At 40.4% G+C, this 23,540-nt stretch overlaps 1 protein-coding gene across 13 annotated transcripts in view; it reads left to right on the top strand.

The window, feature by feature from the left end:
• ARHGEF28 (Rho guanine nucleotide exchange factor 28) overlaps positions 1–23,540 on the top strand; it is a 306,584-nt gene that overhangs the window by 237,325 nt on the left and 45,719 nt on the right. For all 13 annotated transcript variants that reach the window (XR_013445747.1, XR_013445748.1, XM_036080795.2 and 10 more), the window contains 10 exons: positions 210–354; positions 432–559; positions 1,951–2,091; positions 5,977–6,224; positions 9,664–9,786; positions 11,216–11,333; positions 14,442–14,696; positions 16,584–16,660; positions 21,390–21,568; positions 22,607–22,698. Coding sequence is in view for 11 of the 13 variants with exons in the window: in XM_036080795.2 (XP_035936688.1) it covers positions 210–354; positions 432–559; positions 1,951–2,091; positions 5,977–6,224; positions 9,664–9,786; positions 11,216–11,333; positions 14,442–14,696; positions 16,584–16,660; positions 21,390–21,568; positions 22,607–22,698 (1,506 nt within the window). In the remaining 2 variants the exon portion in view is untranslated. The remainder of the gene's footprint in view (positions 1–209; positions 355–431; positions 560–1,950; positions 2,092–5,976; positions 6,225–9,663; positions 9,787–11,215; positions 11,334–14,441; positions 14,697–16,583; positions 16,661–21,389; positions 21,569–22,606; positions 22,699–23,540) is intronic.

The following is a 23,540-nucleotide window of genomic DNA, read 5'->3' as shown; positions in this document are numbered from 1 at the left end:
AGGCCTGCTGCATGGGTATCAGGAGGGTGTGAAATGGAAGGGACATTTGAAGCAGATGTCAGGAGGTGGCAAGGAGACTGGTGTCAAGGCTGGGCATGCGACATATCAGCAGCCGCCATTCCAGTGTTTCACTCCTTGGCTTTTGAGTGACTCCTTGTAATTACTGCCCTCTGTGAAAATCACATGAAGCGCCCATCTCTTATTTCTAGACTCTTCATTTCGAGACATCCCACAACCTGGTCTCTCGTTGCACCCTTCTTCCTCCATGCCTATTGGATTGCCCACCGGGAGAAAAGAAGCTTCGGCACAGGCCCATCCTTTGTCTAGAAGTGTTCCAGGCACTGCCTTGGAAAGGTAAGATGAGAATCCGCCCGAGCCTTCACGTCTCAGAGCCACTGCTGGAACTGACTCGTCTCCCTCCTTCCCTCCAGCTTCAGAAGGTTGGGGCCAACCCTGGAGTCTGAGAGTGACGGGAACACCTGGAGAAGCAGGTCTCATTCCGATGAGCTGCTACAGTCCATGGGCTCTTCTCCCTCCACGGAGTCCTTCTTAATGGAAGGTGAGGAGAAGACACGTTTGTTTCTGGGAGGAATTGCCAGAAGGAATATTTTCTGAAGGATCAAACATATTCTGTGTGTGTGTGTTTGAAAGAATTCTGTTTCATGGTGTCTTTTTGGTATAGGTTCTTTTGATAAATGAAAATTTAGCCTCAGTGAATACTCCCAGGTAGTGGCCAAGGATATATGATATATTAAATAGACATGTGGCATGAAGATAAGAGAATGAAATACATTGTGTGCTTGTTACTGTTTATAAGGTTTTAGAACTACTGATGAATTGGAATAAGGATCATATGTTAAAAATACGTACTTCACTTAGTTAAGACTGCGCTTGCCTAGATTTCTGAGATACTTATCCCCATCTGTTGCCCCCTACTTCTAGGGGAATAAAAGCATTTTTTAAAAGCATATTTTGTAAGATAGGATTTAATCTGGTGAACTGCGTGTTGTATCCAAGCTGTATCAATAAGTGAAGGAGGACCAGAGAAAAGGAGAGCAGTGAGGTGAGGGATGGACTCTTTCCCCGGTATCTATTGCTTTTATTTTAAACTTGAGTCTTTCTTTTTTTTTTTTTTTTTTAAGATTTTATTTATTTATTCATGAGAGACAGAGAGAGAGACAGAGGCAGAGGGAGAGGCAGGCTCCCCGCGGAGTAGGGAGCCCGATGCGGGACTCGATCCCAGGACCCTGGGATCATGACCTGAGCCGAAGGCAGACGCTTAACCGACTGAGCCACCCAGGCGCCCCTAAACTTGAGTCTTTCAATCCATTGTCCTCTCATGCTGACTCCTCTGAGCTGGACTCTCTCTCAGGAGTGCTGTTTGGGCAAATAGGATTTAGTTTTCCTGGAAGGAGTATGGGTGTGTGATATCAAATTCTGTCAAAAAAAATCTGTACTCTCCTGTGACTTGAGCCCTTGTACCCTGCTTTCTTGTTTATATTAAGGACAGTGAGCCAAGTCAAGAGCAAATCAGGTGGACAAGTACAAAACTCAGATTTGAGTAAACAGTGCAGAGTAACCTGGGGCAAAAGATAGTGTGTGTTCAAGATTCTGTAAGCACATTATGGACTCAGAAATTTACCAAAAATAAAAGAACTAAAATAGACCACACCAAAACAAACAAAAGAATCTTTAAATGTCTTTTTTTTTTTTAGACATACACACCATCACTCTTTTAATGATTCTTTGCTTTCTTGCGAGCTGCCTTGATTTGGATCCTTTCACCAGTTTGGTTTCTAGATGTTTCTGCCCCACATCAACAGTATTTTGGCTTAGCTGTTTTTGTGTTCAAAGCAGGTTTATTTTGTGTGATGAATCTATAGCCATGGGTACTTGGAAAGGTCTTTGTGTTATTCCACTTCTGGCTTTTGTGTTCCGTGGGCACGCTAGATGTCGTGGATTCTTCTCTGTGGAGTGACCTCAGCAGTGACGCCCAGGAGCTGGAAGCAGAATCTTGGAGTCTGGTGGTGGATCCCTCATTTTGCAGTAAGCAGGAGAAAGATGTCATCAAAAGACAAGATGTCATTTTCGGTAAGCATTTAAAATATGCTCTTGGGCTGAAGCAGGGTGGTATAGGGGAAAGAGCATGGAATTTGCTGTCATACAGATGTGGGTTCAAATCTCAGTCCTTTCTAGTTACTTGATTCAGACAAATGGTTTAATTCACCTGGGTCTTAGTTCCTCTGTCTTTAAAATGGGGATAATGATAATCACGTTTAAAATGTGAGGCTTAATTGAAGTGTTGTATGTACGTGATACAAAGCAAATTTTATTTCTCAGATCCTTTTCAAGTTTACTTACACATGGCCTATACTTCTGAGAATCACTGTAAGTTTTCACATATTTTAATGTAGGGCAGACAGGGCTGCTTGGTACACAGCTCTGCAGCTTGCCTGCACACACCATCAGGTACCCTTCACGTAGACTGCGGTGGGATGGGCAGCACCTGGATATTAGCAATGTGGGCCTGCGTTCTGCAGTCCTAAGTGTGAATTTCAACTCTGAGATTTTACTACTTCCTACTATGGGGAGTGGATGCAATCTGAATTAGGGGAAGTTAAATTATCGACTGGTTAGAGAAAAATGAAGTTGAAATAATTTTAAAATGCAAAGTAGATCCTCAGAAGTGCTTCCAAGAGGGTACCCTACTTGAAAGATGGGACTCACTCTTAGTTTTTACTAGTTCTTTGTTTGCAGGTATGGGCCACAAAGTCCATGGTGACAAGGATTCCTTCTCACCTTGTCAGGTTGATGGTTAGGCAGGTCACGTGGGATGATGTACGAGCCTGGTTTGAAATCTGTCCAGGGCTGTATAGGTGGGAAAATGCTGTCCCTTTTATTTCTCATGTAGTTTGTATTATATTGTAATTTTTATTCACTTACTTCTTGATTTCATATATTAAAAATAATCTAACCCATTTGGGATGAATTATCATGTTGTGCAGTTCACAGCATGGCCTTTGGGGTTAGAGGGCCTTGTATTCCAGAGGAAATCCTTCACTCTTCTCTTCATTGTCTTTATTTTTTTTTAAGATCTTATTTATTTGGGGTGCCTGGGTGGCTCAGTTGGTTAAGCGACTGCCTTCGGCTCAGGTCATGATCCTGGAGTCCCGGGATCGAGTCCCGCATCGGGCTCCCTGCTCAGCAGGGAGTCTGCTTCTCCCTCTGACCCTCCCCCCTCTCATGTGCTCTCTCTCTCTCCTCTCATCCTCTCTCAAATAAATAAATAAAATCTTTAAAAAAAAAAAAGATCTTATTTATTTGACAGAGTGAGCATAAGCAGGGGCAGCGGCAGAGGGAGAGGGAGAGAAGCAGACTCCCTGCTGAGCAGGGAACCCCACATGGGGCTCTATTCCAGGACCCTGAGATCATGACCTGAGCCGAAGGCAGATACTTAACCAACTGAGCCACCCAGGCTGCCCTTCGTTGTCTTTCTTCAAAGGATGAGAAAAATCATTCCTATTTTTTGGGTCATAATGGATAATTAGATAAAAGGATTAAATGAATCGATATGAATAAGTGCTTTTAGTACAGAGTAGGTGCGAAAAACATGGCAGGAAATAATAACTTGAAGTTAGTGGGTTAAAGAGATTTTTGTTTATGATAAAATAATAAAGCTACATTGAGATTTGTTTACCCTCCGTGGCTAATATTTTAGAGTCTTCCTAATATCTGAGTCCAAAATACTAATCTAGAATTGTACTTATGGTTCTCCCACAAATCATGAATTATTTCCCCTCGTGATACATTTTTATAATTGAGATAGAATTTATATACCATAAAATTCACTCCATTACAGTGTAGAGTTTAGTAGTTTTTAGTATGTTCATGAAGTTGTGCAACCATCAACTGTCTAATTCCAGAGCATCTGCATTCCTCCAAAAAGAAACCCTGTGCCCTTAGCATTCACTCCCCGTGTTTTCTCCCGCTAGCCCCAGCAGCCATTCATCTGCTTGTCCCTATGGATTTTCCTCCTCTGGGTATTTGGCATAAATGGAGTTGTATGATATATGGCGGCTTCTTGTGCTTAGCATATTGTTTTCAAGGTTCATCTGTGTTGTATATCAATACTTCATTCTTTTTTATGGCTGTAAATTATTTTAGTGTAAATATCCTATGTTTTATTTAATTATCATTTAATGGTCATTTTATCAGTGGATGGTCATTTTGGACTATTGCCACTTTTGGGGTCACATAGTAACTTTATGTTCAACCCATGGGAAGAACTGTCAGACTGTTTTCCAAACACTGTAGGCTGTGTCCTCTGTCTTCCCACAGCAAAGTGAGTTCATGAGAGCAGAAAATCTGTACATTTTGCTCGCTGTTATTTCCCTGGTTTCCAGACTTAATGCCTGCCATACAATAGGTGCTAATATTTGTTGGAAAGTATACAGTATTTTATTTATTTCTCAGAACCAAGATAAGTAGATGTTTTACCATTTTACCCACCCACCAGTGATATACTGAGGATTTTGCTTTCTCCACATCCCTACCAACACTTCTTTATTGTCCACCTGTTTTATTCCAGTTAACCTAGTGTGTGTGAAGTGGTGTCTCATTTTGGTTTTGATTTGCATTTTCCTGCGGGCTAATGATGTTAAGCATCTTTCCATGTACTCATTGGTCATTCGTGTATCTCTTTGGAGAAATATCTGTTCAAATCTTTTGCCCCTATTGAAGTGGGCTTTTTTTGTTCATTTTGTCTTTTTACTGTTGAGTTGTAACACTTGTTTTTATACTCTGGATGCGAGTCCCTTATGAGATATTTTTCTTGCATTAAAAAATTTTTTTTCAGTCCTTTTACTGGAAATGCCAGCATTACTTTTTCCACAGAAGCTTAGTAATTAGCGTCATTGGCAGCCACACTTTATTAAAAATTGATATTTGAAGACCAAGTAAGGTCATTGAAAAACATCTGATTCCATGTTCCCTGTAGTATTTAAATCATCGTTACCATAGCCTGGCAACCTGTTCATACACATTTTTCTTGAACACCTCCATTTTCTAGAAACTCTTTCCATAGACATTGCATTTTAAATCTATTAATCTGTGCTAAGATCTGAAATTCCTCTCCCCTAGTTTCTGTCTATTGACTCTACCCACATAAGAAGTCTGATCTCTCTCCCTAGGCTGGCCCACTGCCCTCCTTCACCTTTTCTTCTTTCAAAGAAGCCTCATTACTTGCTTTGAGGTTTAGAGCAAGTTATGTACAACCTTTTGGCACAGTTTATTCATCTAGAAGTACAGATAAGAACATCTACTTATCTTGGTTCTGAGAAATAAATAAAATACTGTATACTTTCCAACAAATATTAGCACCTATTGTATGCCAGGCATTAAGTCTGGAAACCGGGGAAATAACAGCGAGCAGAATGTACAGATTTTCTGCTCTCATGAACTCACTTTGCTGTGGGAAGACAGAGGACACAGCCTACAGTGTAGTACAGGATATGTGTAGAATACATAATAGGTTGTAGGTAGTGATAAGTGCTGAAAAGAAAAATACATATCAAACAGGGGGACAAGGGCTATGAAACGTTAGGGTATACAGGGGAGACTTAAGAGACAGGTAATATTCGAAGAGACCTGGACGACTTTAAGAAGGAGCTAGGTGGATTGGGGAAGAAAACATCTCAGGCAGCTGGAACAGCAAGCATGGAGGCCTTGAAGAAGGATCTGACTCCCATTCTGTGGGCTGTTTTTTCACTTTATCCACAATGTCCCTTCATCATCACACTTTGTTTTCTTCTGGAGAAAGTGGGATCAATGCTGACTTTTATAGCGGAAGAATGTCATTGTTCATAAACATTCCCCCCCCCTTTTTTTTTTAATTTGTATAACATTTAGTGTTTAGCCGCTAATGTAGGTCACTGGAGTACTTCGTTGTCCAAGCTTCTTTCTGCATGTGTGTTTCAGAGCTGATGCAAACAGAGATGCATCATATCCAGACCCTGCTCATCATGTCTGAGATCTTCAGGAAAGGAATGAAGGAGGAGCTGCAGCTTGATCACAGCACCGTGGATAAAATCTTCCCCTGCTTAGATGAGTTACTTGAAATCCATAGGCATTTCTTTTATAGTATGAAGGAGCGAAGGCAGGAGTCCTGTGCTGGTGATGACAGGAATTTCGTCATCAACCAAATTGGAGATATTCTAGTGCAGCAGGTAAGGGAGGTTTAAGGGCCCTAACCTCAAAAACCTAAAGGTTTGCTGACTCTCTACAATGTTAAAAGCCTGTGAAGAACTGGAATTGCTTTACCATTACTGCCAGATGGGATTGGTTGGTTTTCTTTTGTTCAATACCCCTTTGTGTGCCTGGTGCCTGAGAGCTTTACCAGCCAGTGACTGACTTCTGTGAGTCTCAGGACCTGGTGGGATGATCCCCATCCCTCTCTCCACCAGGAGTCACAGTCATATCTAAATTTCTTATGAAAATTCTGTGTAGACTTCTTGATGTGGTGGCTCTGTGATAACAGGGCTCCCCCCGTGGAACCGTGGTAGTCATGCCACTATCGCCAAGATGGATGTTGGCTCATCTTAGGAAGAGGGAGGAAGATCTGTTATCATTAAAGCCTTAGTGTTCCTGCCTGGGGGACAACACAGCAAATGTCACTAAAAGGAGGCACTTTTTAGGTGTGTGGGATGTTTGAAGCATCATGAGAATGGACTGTGCTACTCTTCTAATAGAAAAGAGAAAACAAAATTTTGACAATTCGTATTGGCCTTCTGATCCCTTTGCAAGGGGTTTTCTGTGATATAGATGGTAATAGAGAAGTTAAATAACATGTATTCAGTGACCCTCATAGAGCGAGCAGTTTCCTGAGTACTTGTATGTATACTACCTCCTTTCCCTTCACAACTCTCTATATAGGGTAGATATTATCTTCCCCATTGTGCGAATACAGAAACCGGGGCATGGAGAAGGTAATGGTTTTCTCAAGTTCACTTATCTCCTAAGTAGCCTGACTGAGGTTTGAATCAAAATCTGCTCTCTGAACAATGGGTTAGGCATATGATTTCTTGAGACCTCTGTAGTGACACCTGGGGAAGCTTTTTATCATCACTATTTTGTAAGTCCCAGTAAAGCAGGGATTCTTGTTGATTTGATTACTAATGTATTCATTTATTTAATGAATTTAATTTAATGAATTTCATTTAATAATTCATCAAACTAATTTCACTTAGAACAGTGCTTGGTCCCATAAATATCTATTGAATGAATGGGTCACTTAGGAACAAAACACTAGGGAATTCGCTTGAATGCCATGTTTTGCAGTCCCTTGGAGCACTTGGGGAAAGTCATGGAGAGGCATCCCTAGTTAGCTTAGTTTGACTTTCTCTTGATAAATACCAAAATGCCATCTTCTCCAAAAGACTGATTTTGAATCCATTTCACTGTGTAGCACACAATAATAGAGTTCAGCTGTTGGTTTATTTACTAAAAATGGAGGAGTTAAGTTCATTGATACAAATATGCTTAAAGATATGTGTGTGTGTGTGTGTGTGTGTGTGTGTGTGTGTGTATAGTTTTCATTTCTCTGGGATAAATATGTGGGTGTCTTAATTTCTGGATTGTATGGTAGTTGCATGCTTAATTTTGTGAGAGACTGCCAACTATTTTCCAGAGTGGTTGTATGATTTTACACCCTCATCAACAGTTACAAGTAATCCAGTTTCTCTGCATCCTCACCAGCATTTGGCATTGTCACTATTTTTCATTTTAGCTATTCTGAAAGACATATATGGATAACTCACTGTGATTTAAATTATAATTCCCCCATATCTGATGATGTTCAACATCTTTCATGTGCTTATTTGCCATCTGTATATCCTCTCTGATAAAAGGTTGGCTCATGTCTTTTGACCATTTTCTAATTGGATTGTTTGTTTTCTTACTGTTGAATAGTGAAATTTCTTTATATATTCTAGATCCTAGTCCTTTGTCAGCTATGTGATTTGCAAACATTTTCTTAAGTCTGTAACTTGTTCTCTCATTCTCTGAGTTTGATGAAGTCCATTCTTTTAGTTTTTCTTTTTAAAGGTCATGGTTTTGGTTTTAAGTCTAAGAACTTTTTGTTTAGCCTGAGATCTCAAAAGATTTTCTCCTATGTATTTTTGTAAAAGTTTTACAGTTTTGTGTTTTACATTTAAGTCTGTGATCCATTTTGAGTTAATTTTTGTTTAAGATATGAGCCACATGTCAAGATTCACTTTTTGTTTTTGATCTATGGATGTCTAATTGCCCCAATGCCATTTGTTGGAAGTACCATCCTTGCTCCACTGAATTGTTTTTGCTCCTCTGTCAAAAATCCACTGGGCATTTTGGGCTCCTACTCTGTTTCGCTAATCTATGTGTCTGTCCTTTCACACAGTCTTAATTATTGTAGCTATATAATAAGTCTTAAAATTGAGTAGACTGAGTCCTTCTACTTTATTTTTTTTCAAAATGGTTTTTAGCTATTCTTTTATTTTATCTTTCCATCTAAATTGTATAATAATCTTGTCTGTATGTTTTTTTAAGAAAAAACTTGCTGAGATTCTGAGGAGGATTGCGTTAAACCTGTAGATCAATTTGGGAAAATTGACATCTTTACTATGTTGGGTCTTCCAATCTATGAACATGATATATCTCTCCATTGATTTACATCTTTGATTTTTTTTCACCAGCATTATATAGTTGTCAGCATAGAAGGCCTGTGTATACTTTGTTAGTTTAGTATCTAAGTTTTTGTTTGTTTGTTTGTTTTTGTTTCTGTCTTGTTTTTAGCAATCATAGGTAATTTAAGAATCAGCTCTTGAGACATACTTGCCTCAAGCATAGATGAAACCGTAAGCAAAGATGAAAAGATGAGAGATGGGGATGTAAGTTGAAGTACTTGTCAGGGGCTGGGTGGCTGTGTTTTAGTTTCTGTTGGGATAATATTGAATGTGGCAGAGGGTAAAACATTGACATTCAAGTAATTCAGTTTGTTTCCTCCATACCACCTTATTAATCTGATTTGGTTCCCATCTAGAAGTTTCTACAGAGATGTTTCCACAAATTAAGTTTATTGAAATATCCAGCCCATGTCTCTACTTTGGTCCATTAGTTAATAAATTGGCATTCCGATTATTCATCTTTCCCTTTTACCTGCCTTTCCCTTTTGTGATGTATTGACAAAAATCAAATTCCAAATTGAGGACTGAGTCCATGGACATGGTCAGTTCACCAAATGTAAATGTCAACCCATGAGAGGCCAAACCTTCTTGAGCACCCCCAAATGTTGCAACATAGCTTTTCTTCAGTCTAGCAAAGTAATAGAACAATAAGTTGAAATGATAAAGTTGCACAAACACCTAAAAAAAAAGTTTTTCATTTGGCTATGTGATAATTGAATTAGTCCAATAGCGTATAACCCCAATAGGTTGATGTCTTCCCCTTACCTCTTGGCAACTTCTTAGTTTAATTTAAAAGGTGTCTGGGGAAAAGAAGGGATTGTGTTCAGAAATTTTATGTTTATTCTTTATTTGCCAAAAGTATGTTGAAATATATGAAAATAGCATGTTCTTTTCAGTGTTTAGAACTAATTAAATGTATAAACCATCATTGAAATGTCATTCTCAGTTTTCAGAAGAAAATGCAAATCAAATGAAGAAAATATATGGAGAATTTTGTAGCCATCACAAAGAAGCTGTTAACCTCTTTAAAGAACTCCAGCAAAATAAAAAGTTTCAGAATTTTATTAAGGCAAGTATTTTTAAACTATTGCAAAGTGGTAAGCCAGCGCAGGGAAATAGTTCATGCTTTCTTGTTACATGACCTTAACAAGTTTCACATCGAGGTGCTGATTTTCAAAGGAAGGAGAAGAAAGAGATAGGCCTGTGGCAAAGATGGAAAATCTCTTTTTCTGTCTTAGTAAAATATTTCTCCCAAATCATTTCCTTTTGTATCTTATATTTGTAAAGTGTCCTCCAACCTTCTGAGCACCTTTGTAATATCCTGGGTTGTCGTTTTATGTCCTGAGAAGTAATAAATCAGAAGAACCTTAGTGAAAATACAGAATCCACCCCACCCCCCCGGATTAATTTGAAGCAAATCCAGAACATCATATAATTTCACATGTATGTAATATGTATTTCTAAACAATGCATCTTTTAAAAATTACAATGACATTAGCACAATTAAGGTAAGAATTATTCTTTAATATCTTCAGACAGCTGGTCAGTATTCAGATTTCCCTAAAAAAATGAAAGGAAATTGGATTGCTTAAATCAGAATTCAACTAAAGTTTACATATTGTGTATCAGAGTTGTATCTTTTAAATCTCTTTTAATTTGATTGTTCCCCATCCCTTTATTTATTTTTTGGTGTTAAGTTTATGTGTTGAAGAAATTTGTCCTTTAGAGTTAGATGGATTATACATTTTTTCTTTTATTTTAAGAATGTTAGGAGATACTCCCCCTCCCCCACACCCCATACATGAGTATTGAGAACTTGAAAACTTAAAGAATACTATGAAATTTTTAGGAAAAAAGTTGACCTGATTAGAGGGAATTGTAAGTGCTGTGATGGAGAATAACAAATGTAGAGGAAGACTGGTTAGAAAAACCAACAGTTAATTGCAAACTCACACTCAAAATGTGACTTTGATTTGTGAATATTTTCCAGAACTTTTGCTCTTCATAAATCTTAACACTTAGTGAAACTTGCTTACTTTTGGAATTAACTGCAAATATATCAGTGTAACTTGAAACTTCTTAATCTTCGAGAGTGAGATTATTGATAGATTAATGACAAAGTGTACAATTTAATGACAATGAATCAAGTTTTATTTTATTTTTTAAAGATTTTATTTATGTATTTGACAGAGAGAGGGCACAAGCAGGGGGAGCAGCAGGTAGAGGGAGAGGGAGAAGCAGGGTCTCCGCTAAGCAGGGAGCCTGATGTGGGGCTCGATCCCAGGACCCCAGGATCATGCCCTGAACCGAAGGCAGTCGCTTAACCGACTGAGCCACCCAGATGCCCTGACAATGAATCAAGTTTTAATTAATGATAATGCATATTACGTTGTATCTGAATAGAATGATATAATGGCAGATTCTTTGTATTATTAAACTCAGACCTAAAAAGAAAACACAGTTTGTGTATATAAAAATGTATATATGTATTTTTTAAGCTTCGAAATAATAATCTTTTGGCTCGACGCCGAGGAATTCCAGAATGCATTCTGCTAGTCACTCAGCGCATCACAAAATACCCTGTCCTGGTGGAAAGGATTTTGCAGTACACAAAGGGTGAGTCATAACTTCTGGGATAAACATTTGCCTCTTGCATTAATTTTAAACATAGCCGAGGTGTCATCAACAGATACAAATGCTTGTGGCCTGTGATTTATGAAGATTGTTGATTAGGGAAAAACTTTTAGAGTCTTAGGATTTGGATCCTTTTTGAGAAGATATTTTTTATAATGTAGCTTGGGCAGTAGTCTGAATTGCTCCAGGCAGCCTAAGCCAAGTAGCGTTCTTCGTACTTTGAACCTGCCTATCCCCTCTTCAGTTTCGCTGTGTCCAGATCTTCTTAATACCTCTGCTTCCTCATCTTCCTGTTACCTTATCAGTAGTCTGATGAAACATACCCCATGGATCCTATCACCAGATGTCACATCTTCCAAGCAGTGAATTATTAGATTGAGAATGATTTTTGAGGGAGCTATTCTTCACTCTGTCAGTTCATCAAGTCCCAGGGGTAACATCTAGGCATCTTTTAAGAAGCTAATAATGCACATGGCTGAACTGTAAGCTCCTTAAAGGATCAAGAAGGCCTGTGTCTGTCTGGTTCACAACTGGATCTTGAATGCCTAGTGCAGTGACTGGTACAGAAGAGTCTATCAATAAATAAGAACATACCAGTGCAATGAACGAATAAATAAAAATGCCTGTTCCTCCAGCTAGCTTATTGATCTTGAGTAAATTATTTGTCGGATGGTGGTGTGTTTGGTTAACAAGGGCCTGGGTTTGGAATCATGTGAACTTGCATTGCTATTGCATATACTGGTTTTGCGGCTCATTTGTTGGGCACATTCATTAAAGGAGCCTCGGTTTTCTCCATTACTAAGTGAGACTAATAATCCTCAGGGAATTGTTGTGAGGATTAAATGAGATCGTTGCATAAAATGCCCAGAGCAGAGCCTGGTGTAAACAAAGGACTCACCCAATGGGAGCTGTTTTTATTACCTTCGTTATGACCAATTGACTTGGACGTAATGAAAGGGGTAATGAGATCTTAAATGCCCCCTCTAAAAAGTCAACCTCTAACATCCTTTTTTGGGGAAGCGGTCTAGGCATGTAGAAATGCATGAATTAGTGTTTCCTTTTTTCAGTCACATTAAGAACTAAGTTCAGGCAGGAATGGTAACCTCTGTTCCTTGTATCCCATTTTTAGTGCCCCCTGTAATTCAACATAAAAGAAAATATCAGCACAATATGAAGAGAAAAGCCTCATAAATGTTCTCAGCAAAATAATGAAAACAAAATTAAGGCTTTCAGTTTGTACGATGTTCATATTGTCTTAAGGGTAGAGTTAAATACAATACCTCAAAGACTAAAATCTGCCAGATTGTGTTAAGTCAGCTACTGCTACTCTAAGAATTATCCCATGCCAAATTCCTGGTAGACCAAATAACAGTCATTAACTACTGCGTGTCAGAAATGATCAGCATGACTTAGGGCTTTCCGGGTATAGCTGTCATGATGGCTGAGTGAATGGACACTGCTTCCTTAGGTCAGATCTTACCAGTGGTCCGTTCTTGCTCTCTCTGGCTCCTGGGATCATTGGTTTGTGTGACTCAGTTAGGGCAGTGCTTCTCAAACTTCATTAGGCATAGTCCTCTCCTGCAGATCTTGCTTCCATGCAGATTCTGCTTCGCTGAGGTGTGAGGTGCAACCCAAGGTCCCTAGCAAGACTCCCAGGTGAGGCCGATGTTGCATCACTTAGGGTAGCCCGCCATTACAAGACAGTAATTTGTCCCTGATGGTCAAAAGACTGAGCCTTTTCTTGGTCTCACCCCAAGTTACCTTGTAACTCAACTTTGATTTTCTTTACTCCCCGTTCCTATTTATGAAATACACTCTTTGGAAAGGAGAACCTTTTGCGGGTTGGTAAGTGTAGCAAGGAGGATACTTTCACAGACAGTGAGAAAGAAAGCATCTTCCTTGTGAAAGATCCCTGTCAGGATCTGTTCCTTGATTTTCTGGAACAACCTTCATGCATGTAGGACACCGAGAACCTGGAAATGTTCAGACTGTTTGAGGATTTGTTCTCATCTCATTTGACTGCTGTTTCTGCGTGTTGATTTCTGCTGCCATAGGGTTTGTTTTCTCTGCCAGTTTTTCTTTTCTCCTTCTGGCACCTTCTGACCTCTTGAAACTTTCTCTTTGGTTTCCCTCAATAAACATGAACTAGGTTTTCCTTATCATCCAATAAGACAGTAGTTAAATTCAGTGTCATCTGGGGTTCTAGGAGGTTGTTCCAGAAACTCCTCCAGAGCTTTTTCTTAAGATAATTGAGAGAGGGGCGCCTGGGTGGCTCAGTTGTTAAGCGTCTGCCTTCGGCTCAGGTCATGATCCCAGGATCCTGGGATCGAGTCCCGCATCAGGCTCCCTGCTCCGCGGGAAGCCTGCTTCTTCCTCTCCCACTCCCCCTGCTTGTGTTCCCTCTCTCGCTGCTGTCTCTCTGTCAAAATAAATAAATAAAATCTTAAAAAAAAAAAAAAGATAATTGAGAGATACGAGCAGATGGCCAGTGTTTTAAAGAGTAACCACTGGAATTGATGATTGTCTACTGTTGGCATGAGTATGGCTGACCCACTAGGCACAGTGCCTTGTCCCATTTTTTTAGGTTGAAAAAATGTTCAAATACCATTTTGAATATTTTTTTATGGAGGGTGAGACCCAAGAAGGCAAATGAGTCCAAGTCCCCCTGCATCTCCCTTTCATGAGAGGACCCTCATTTGGGCCTGCAGCTTGGCTGAGTTCTAAGAAATTCAGTGAAGGGATCACTTGATTACCTGTGTCTGAGAAGGTGGAAAGAAAGCCTAGGTTAGTATATAACATATTCCCTACTCTTGGGGAAGGTCAGACCTGTCTTTAGAACTCGGACATGTTACTGATAGTATTTCATCTCAAGCATATCTGATAAATAAATCTTTTATAATTAAATCTTGTAACAGTTCTTTTTGGGGAGGAAGGGTGCAGAGTGATAATAAGGTATTTGAACCTAATCCAACATTTTTGTTGTGTGATTTTTGCTCTTTGTATGAATTTAATTGCATTTAAACCTAAAAAAAAAAATTCTTCCTCAGCACTCTGGCTTATTCTATGGTGTTCTTTCTTTTTCCCACACAGAAAGAAGTGAAGAACATAAAGACTTGTGCAAAGCTCTGTGCTTAATTAAAGACATGATTGCAGCAGTGGATTTAAAAGTCAGCGAGTATGAGAAAAATCAAAAATGGCTTGAGATCCTAAATAAGATCGAAAACAAAACCTACACAAAGCTCAAAAATGGCCATGTGTTTAGGAAGCAAGCACTGATAAGTAAAGAAAGGACTCTCTTACATGATGGCCTTGTTTACTGGAAAACTGCTACGGGTCGATTCAAAGGTATTATTTCTCCTCCTTTGACATACGTTACTCATTTAACAGGACAGATTTTCAAAAGAAGAGTGGTTCCGAGATGGCAGGCACACACACGACCCCTGGGGAAGTGGGAAAGAATCAAGTCGTGAACTTCAATAGGCAAATGCTACATATTTTGCTGCCCCAAGCAAAAACCTTCATATACGTTTTATGAATTTACAATTTGGGATATTGGAGTCAAAGGAGCTGAGAATTCTGCTAATTGTTGGCACGGAAATATTACTCTGGCAAATGTAGTGCGTTGAGAATGAGACAGTACGCCTACACACCTAGAGCCTATGTGCCAAGCCAGCTGGGGGCTGTCACACGCGTGAGGGGAGAAATGAGCTCTGAATGTCGAATTTCTTACTGAGTAATAAGATGCAGAAATATACATGTTCGCAGTGGTACAGACTCTTCCTCAGTGCTGCTGTTTGGCATTAACTGGCATTAACCTGACTCTGTTAATCTAGTTAGAGTCTAAAACCATTTATTCAGTTCTAAAGGACTGATTCGATAGGTAGCATCTTGGTTGATCCAGGCTTTCTCAACTCTGATCACACACTATAGAACTGTGCAAGACTGTTGAATCTCAGATCTGTACCTCTGAAACAAATAATGCAATATATGTTAAGAAAAAAAAAAAAGAAGAAGAATGTAGCAGGAGGGGAAGAATGAAGGGGGGGAAATCGGAGGGGGAGATGAACCATGAGAGACTATGGACTCTGAAAAACAAACTGAGGGTTCTAGAGGGGAGGGGGGGTGGGGGGATGGGTTAGCCTGGTGATGAGTATTAAAGAGGGCACGTACTGAATGGAGCACTGGGTGTTATGCACAATGAATCATGGAACACTACATCTAAAACTAATGGTGTGATTAACATAACAATAAAAAATTAAAAAAAAAACAAAGAATCGCCTTGGGAGCTTTAAAAAAATTACTGACGTTCAAGTCTTCTCCCAGAGATTCTGATTTTATTGGTCTGGGGATGAACACAAAGCATAGGGATGCTTAAAGGCCCCCACATGAGTCTGCTGTGCAGCCAGGGCTCAGAACCACCAGTCTGCTCTCCCTGTTTTTAATGTATCTTAATAACTTCCTCGGATAAGTGAGAGGAAGAGGTTGTTTTAGTTACTCCAAGGTAACTAGTTACTCCAAGGTAACTCAGAGGTAACCCTTGGGAGGATTGTCAAGTTTTCATGGTTTTTGCAGCTAATGACTGAAATGGGATTTGTTGATCAGCAATGTTGCAATTAAACATGAACCGCAGTTAGAACATTAACCAAGCTAAATTATTAACCAGTCTGTAGACCCCAGTGCTACAAGTCCTCTGCTCTTGGTCCATTTCATCACATCAGCAGTTTGCTAACTCTGTTAGAATGTTTAGTCGGCTAGTAGAGATGGGTTCCTGTGAACAATCTGGGGGCAACGTATAGGATCGCAAACTCTGCTCAGGTCTAGATGGAATGATTCAACAGATTTGTGTACATAATTTAAGGCAGAAGCTGCCCTCTAACAGTTATGATTAAGGTTCTTTTTCTAAAGGTAAGCGTTTGCTCCATTCTATTAGAACCTTTGCTTGTTGGCTATTTCTTTTCCATTTTGAAAGCTCCAGTATTAAATGTTGCTGGAGATTTAGTGATACCTAGAGTAACACAAACATGCATGCTTAAACACAGCTAATCTGTCTGTAGAGTTTCTCTTTGGCTATCATAAATACAGGCATTTTTATAAAAGTTCCATAATTAGACTAAATCTTAGTCTTATTTTTAATAAGTTGATTTAAGTTTCCACCATAAAATCAGAATATTTGATAAAGGCATTTGAACTGTGGTTTCCTTCGTTAATACTAGTAATATCTTTTCTTTGAAGATATCCTGGCTCTACTTCTAACTGATGTGCTGCTCTTTTTACAAGAAAAAGACCAGAAATACATCTTTGCTGCTGTTGTAAGTATACGGCCATGTGATGCATATTTTAAATAGTTGAGTCCCACATATCTTTGAAAAATGCCTGAAAGTCCTTGTGAAATTAAGTAGCCATTGGCAAGAGTATACCCCTTATATTTCCATTAGTATTGGTGATTGCAGTGTTAAGTAAGAAGCATCTCATTTGGTTTAAAAAGCGTGAAAAGTGTTGATTTATAGCCGGGAGTGGTTGTTAATTGCTAATTTAATTGTCAATTGTTAATGTAAGATACTGAAGTCCTCTGGCCATCTTGGTATATCTTCCAGATCTCTCCCACCCCCTTCCTGACCATGCCTTCCCAGCCACTCAAATGTTTAATGCTGGGAACAGTGGGTCTCTTCCAGGATCGTGTTCTGTTTCCATTGGTCCTTCCCTGCTGTACCTGTAGCTAGCCCCATTCATAACTATCATGATATTCCTTCTGCCAAACAAGAGAACATCATTGTGGTATCTAAAGTTTAAAGGAGATTTTGTTTCTACTACAATGACTACTAATTACTAAGATTATTCATGTAAAATTTATCTTTATAGCATGTTACATTAATCTCATGGCTGGCATAGAGTTAGACTAGAAGTAAAACCAGTGTTTTATTACATTTTTTACCCAGCATCTTGCGGTCCAAAATGTCTCACTTAAAGAAGGAAGATGTCATCAATTAACTTCGTCAGCCTCATGGAGCATTAGGCCCTGTTAAAGGAAAGAATCCAAGATGCAGTACCAATGTGGGCATTATAATGGTGGCTCTCTAAAATGGTTCTTATCATCCATTGGCAGAGAGGACATTTGGGAACCACTAGTAGATGTTATCAATTCCAACTGGTTTTAGCACCTTCAGAGCTTAATGAAGTTTCTGTTACGCGAATTCAGAGAAAACGCAGAAGCCTTCCTGCCCACGGGTGGATTTGGGGGAGGGAGAGTCGGTGGAGTGCCTCACCTGCCCACCTGTGCTTGTCAGGTTGGCCCAGTAGGCTTCTTCATCTTGTTAAGCACGTTGGTTTCATCAGCACACCAATGCCGGGTTGTATAAAGGTCAGAGATTGCTTCACAAAGCTACTCCAGAGGATAGCAAGAGGCCTTAGACAAGTCCCCGTGGCTCTGATACATTTGAATTATATATATTGCAGATTTCATGACAAGCCACTGATTTGTCAAGCAGTCTCTCTGTGCTATTATCTGAGATGCTGTGAATAGAGAGAAAGTAAGTAGGAAGGTGGAACCATTTTGTTTGTCCTGTGGGAGGTGAGGACCATGCTAGAAGAGAAAACAAATTCACACCACACCTTTATAGAAACAAAAGTTTGGTCAAAACCAGAGAGCTGAAAGAGAAACCAATTGTGCCTTCTTGGGTGTTAATACAGGCCAAGATGACCTGCTGATGGGTCAAAGATTAGACACAGCATAAAGACAACTATCTTATTTTCTAGGACAACATAGCATATGGATTGAGATGAAGGTGTGATGCTCACTTTATAGTTACTACTTGAAATATGGATCTGTCCCTCCTATGTGACTTCTTCCAGACTTATCTGTGCCTGACTTAGACTACGCTTGCCATTAAGTGGGATGTTAGGAGTGCAGTCCACCAAATGCCAGAACGAAGGCAGCCGCAGCTTTGCTCCTCTCGGGAGAAGGGGTTTGGCTCTGGACAACAGTAAGATGGTGCTGATACTGTTTCATGGAGTTGCTAGCCTGATACACAGCAGCTTTCATAAAAGCCAGCCAAGCCCTTCTCCATGTCAGGGAGCAAAATAGAAAGCATTATCCTTAAGGACTGAAGGGCACTGTACTGTTGAAGCATATGCTTTTGAGTTGCATCGTAGACATTTAGTTAGCATAGCCCTCCAGTCATAAATATCTTATTTACGCTATATTGAGGGAATTGCTATATTAGCTCGAGGGCATTGCTTGAGGGAATTGCTGTATTAGCTAGGGTTATACAAATGTCTGGATTTCCTGGTTCTCACCTTGGCATTGGAGAAGGCTAGCTTGATGCTAATACCCACAGGTAAGTTTCTCTGCTCTTCGTGCTGTTAGAAAAACTTCTTTAGGAAATGCTTAACTTGCAACATGTTACAAAAGACATGATGAATTTGGACATGGCCAGAAGATGAGCAGCAGAAAAATGGGAGTCCGTACAAGAGAATTTTGCTTTTAAAGAGGATTCAGCTGGAAATGGGAGTAGGACCCAAATCTATGAAATGAATAGGAAAAAAATAGATAAATTCATTAAATCCTGGATTACTGAGTCTAGAAGGATCTCTTAAATATTAGAGAAGGTAATTTCAAAATGAACAATAAAAAAGACAAGGGAACATGGAGATGTGCAAGTTCACGTTCAAGACAGGAAGCGGTCACAGTGGGACTTTGAATGGCATTACTAGAAGGGTCAGCCACTCCGCGGAATCCCAAATGGAGATGGGGTTAATGTACAACAGGGCTAAATGTAGCAGCTCCTTTTCCTCTTCCCCCGGGGCAGAAGCTGTCAGCCTGCCTCAAGGGTTTGGCAGGAAACATATAGGAGGGAACTGGGAGTGTGCTTGGGATCCAGGATCCCATAGCAAGTGCTAGAGACTATAGTGACCTGGTGAGAACATGGCCTGTCTCCCGGAGGGCAGGGATTACTCAGCGACAGCCCGTGTGTTCACATGAGTACATGGGCCCAGGATTGCCAGTCTGCTTTTCCCAAGATCCCCTACATCTACTGGTTTGTTGTTGTTGTTGTTGTTGTTGTTTTAAGGGGAAATCCCCCAGTTTTTAAATGTTGGTGACTATTAAAAAAAAATCTGTTTTTAAAATACTGTGGCACAAACAAACACCCCTGCTGGGTTAGGCTTTGGTAAGGCCTTGGCATGACCAATTTTTAACATCTGTTTCTAAGGTAGACCCGTTACTTCCATTCCTAGAAGTTTAATTTGAACTCTTGATCATCTCTAGTGTTCTTGTGTGATTAATATGAATAATGATGGACATGCCCCTGTTGTCTCCTCATCTGATGGTGATTTAATTAATGCTACTTTCTACCTGCTTACCTCTTTTTCAGTTAAAAAATATCTGATCTTACCACCTCCCCTCCTTCTGTAGCCCTAGCCAACTGGTTCAGATAATTTCATCCTTGCTAATGTCTGAAGCAATTTAAACCTACTCCGCCTTTTATATACAGAGGCCATTTACCTTGTAAGCTGAGGAGCCTAACTCTTGCATTGAAAGAAGGAAAGCAAATGAAGTCTTGGATAGTGTATCCATGACTGAATGAAGGATATTAATAGTGCTCAGGGGCTCGCCCTAATTAGAGAGGGCAGTATTCAAAAACTTGTTGTCATTTTTTGGTTTTTGTTTTTTGCTGCTCGGAGAAGAATGGGCTGAAGAGGTATTCTAGGGACACCCCTGCACACAACTTTAGATGTGGCATAGCTGTGTCATGCTGGGCAAGCAGACAGATTAGCACTAAGGAGTCCGCCATGCGGGATGTCGTGGCATGTTCTGGGTCCAGGGATCACTCAGTCCAAGAAGGAGAAGCCAAACCATGCACTGCTACCGACTCTAAACAGTGCTGAAAGCCACAGACCAAAGAAAATTCTTCATACTTAGCCCCCCAAACTGTTTATCTCCTGCAGGCCTTCTTTTGGTTATTATTTCAACTATGGCTCCCAACCCAAATTAGTAGTATTCTCTTACTCATCATTGAATCCCCAGTGCTTAGAATGGGACCTTGAAAGATGGCAGTAAATGTACGTAGAAGAGGTGATTGAGTCAGGGCTTGTATGCCGGATGTTAGCTTTTCTTCCTGTTCTGCTCTGATGGAATTACACTAAATCCGTTTCTACAGACATTTATTGAAAGCCTACTGTATGCAAAGCAATGTGCTAGGCGTACACAGATGAATCAGAGCCCTTCCTGCCCACCAGAGGCTCATGTGGCTGGTGGGAAGGAGAGGCGTTCACAGGTGGAACCACAGAAGTTCAGTCGCTGTGCTCTGTCCTACGGTAGCAGAAGACGCTGGTTATGCTCAGGGAAGCTGAGGTCATGCCCCCTCCTCTCTGTCATTTTCACAGTCTGCCCTAAATCCTGCTAAATCCAATGGTCTCTTAGATCTCACACCCCTCTCAGTCTCCTTGTGATGTTTGAGATGCTATTTTCTATCCCATGCCCTTCTAGAAAAGCCCCCAAGCCCCGGACTATGGCGTTTTGATATTCTTACTGCTCTGATTGTTCTTTTTATTTTATTTTATTTATTTATTTATTTATTTATTTATTTATTTATTTATTAATTAAGATTTTATTTATTTGACAGAGAGAGACACAGCGAGAGAGGGAACACAAGCAGGGAGAGTGGGAGAGGGAGAAGCAGGCTTCCCGCCGAGCAGGGAGCCCAATGCGGGGCTCCATCCCAGGACCCTGGGATCATGACCTGAGCCAAAGGCAGACACTTAACGACTGAGCCACCCAGGCGCCCCCTGATTGTTCTTTTTAAAAGTTGTCCTTTTAAGCCACTCATTCTTAAGGACAAACATTCTCCTGTATCCTTTTTCTCCATCCTCTCTTTACCATGCCCTTTCCACTGGAGATCTTACCAACTTTCAGAGTGCTTTTGAAAGGTTGAAGTGAAATGATTTGCCTAATACTCTTGTTTTCCTTAGCCAGTGTGTTTGGTGAGACCTTTGGTTTTGATAGGATGCTGTTTTACCTGCACATCTTCCTATTTTATGTAGGATCAGAAGCCATCGGTTATTTCTCTTCAGAAGCTTATTGCTAGAGAAGTTGCTAATGAGGAAAGAGGCATGTTTCTAATCAGTGCTTCATCTGCTGGTCCTGAGATGTATGAAATTCATACCAACTCCAAGGAGGAACGAAATAACTGGATGAGACGAATCCAACAGGCAGTAGAAAGGTAACATTTCCTTCTGTCCACACTCTAGGGAATGCACTTGTTCAATTGGGAGAGTATTCTAACCATGTTTCCTCTGCATGAACACTTTGCTTCAGCCAGAAAGGTCTGCTCCCCGCCCCCTGCACCCGCCTCTGATAGCCTCTCACCTGCAGCTTTGTTCTCTGCACCTCCCTGCATGCAAAGCCCTACCTCCCCTCTACTTGTGTGACTCCTGCTCATCTTTGGTGCAGCTCCTGGCTTCCCTCCTTCGCGAAGACCTCTTCAGTTCCAGTGGTCTCTTCCTTACCTGAAATTCTTTATCATCTGCTCTCTAAAGCGTTGACTCGGTGCTTGTCATAAACCACCTTGTAGCTATCACCTTTTCTGTGTATATATGTTTATTAGATTGGAAGCTCCTTGAGGGCAGGGGCTTTGCCTTTTGTTTCTCTTTGTGGTTAATTCTGAAGAATCATTCAATAAACATTTTTTGATTGGAGGATCTAAGTGTTCTAAGTCAATTTACTTCTCATTACTTGTGGTTTTATAAGTTTTTATAAATGAGACAGGGTGAGGGTGATCATTCTTCATGGTAATTTGATTAGATCGGTCTTGAATGATGTTTTATAAAATTCTTCCACCTCTACTGCACCACACCCAACCTGGCACCCTACCCTCTGATCCCTCCAACTACCTCTCCTCTGTCCCATTAAGAAGTACCCACATGTAGTAGAAAGCAAAACTTAGTATTTTAGTTGGAACTAATGCTAGTGTTGAGTGTCAGGTGTGGGGGTGTACATGAGTGTATGTTTGTGTGTATGTGTTTGTCGGAATTTTTGAGTCAGGCTGTACTTCTGACTTTGAGAGCTATGTCATATTGTGCAAGGTCCTTTGTATACTCAGGAAAGCCAGATACCTTGGCTAGAGGGCATGAACAATTCTCTTTATGCTGAATTTTTCTTCTATGAATAATGCTGCCGCCAAGTCCCCATGTCTTTCTAATGAACCTAAAGATATTTGGATTTGGTTTCAGTTGTCTGTCTTGACTATTGTCTCTTAAAGTTGCCCAGAAGAAGAAGGGGGAAGGACAAGCGAATCTGATGAAGAGAGGCGGAAAGCTGAAGCAAGAGTGGCCAAAATTCAGCAATGTCAAGGTACCATGCAGACATCTCTGATCCCCTGGCTGTGCTGTTCTCCTTGGATGCTGGGAAAGCCCATGTGTCATGAGTGGGAGGTTGTGGTTAAATGGTTCATCTACTTCTATATGCCTGAGGCCCATTCACCACTCTTCAGAACAAGAAGTATTGGCACTAGGAGTGTTCAAATAAGATGACTGTCCCCCCCCCCCACCTTCCTCCTTAGTGATTTAAAATACATAACAAATTTTCAAAAAAAAATAGGGGCGCATAATATATACGAAACAAGAGCTGTGGGCAGTGTGGTGCAGCTGTGCATTGGGGTCATTGTCCAGTGGTGTCATTTTAGGTCCCGGCCCTGTCAGGTCACAGTGGTGTGACTTTGGACAAGGAACCCATTAACTCTGGTCGTCAGTTTCCAAGTCCGTGAATTAAGGCAATTAGATGAGTCTCAGTGAGTCTCATCTCTGGCGGGACATCAGAATTACTTTGGGAGTTTTGTAAAAATTCTGATGCCTGGGCCCTACGCTCAACCAATTCACTCAGAATCTGTGGAAGGTGGTTGTGGATGTCAATACTTAAAACTCCTCCCAGGTGATACTGGAGCAGACTGAGAACCCCTGGATTAGATGCTGGTTGAGGTCCCTTTAAACTGGAGGAATCATATGATATGTTGGAATCAGAGAAAAACGATGCGTGCAAAGTTGGTCAAAGAAATTGGATGTTTAGAAACAAAAACATAAACTAGTAGGTTTGGTTTTAACCAAGATGGGCTGAAGCCTGAGTAGCTTCGGGCTTTTGCATTGTTTTCCCTTGTGGATATCAGTCATCATGAACAGTGCCACCTCAATTTTCATTCC

This window comes from Halichoerus grypus, chromosome 2 (assembly GCF_964656455.1).
Source record: "Halichoerus grypus chromosome 2, mHalGry1.hap1.1, whole genome shotgun sequence".
Classification (NCBI taxonomy): domain Eukaryota; kingdom Metazoa; phylum Chordata; class Mammalia; order Carnivora; family Phocidae; genus Halichoerus; species Halichoerus grypus.
Note: the sequence above shows the minus strand (reverse complement) of the source record. Positions and strands in the feature narration are given on the sequence as shown.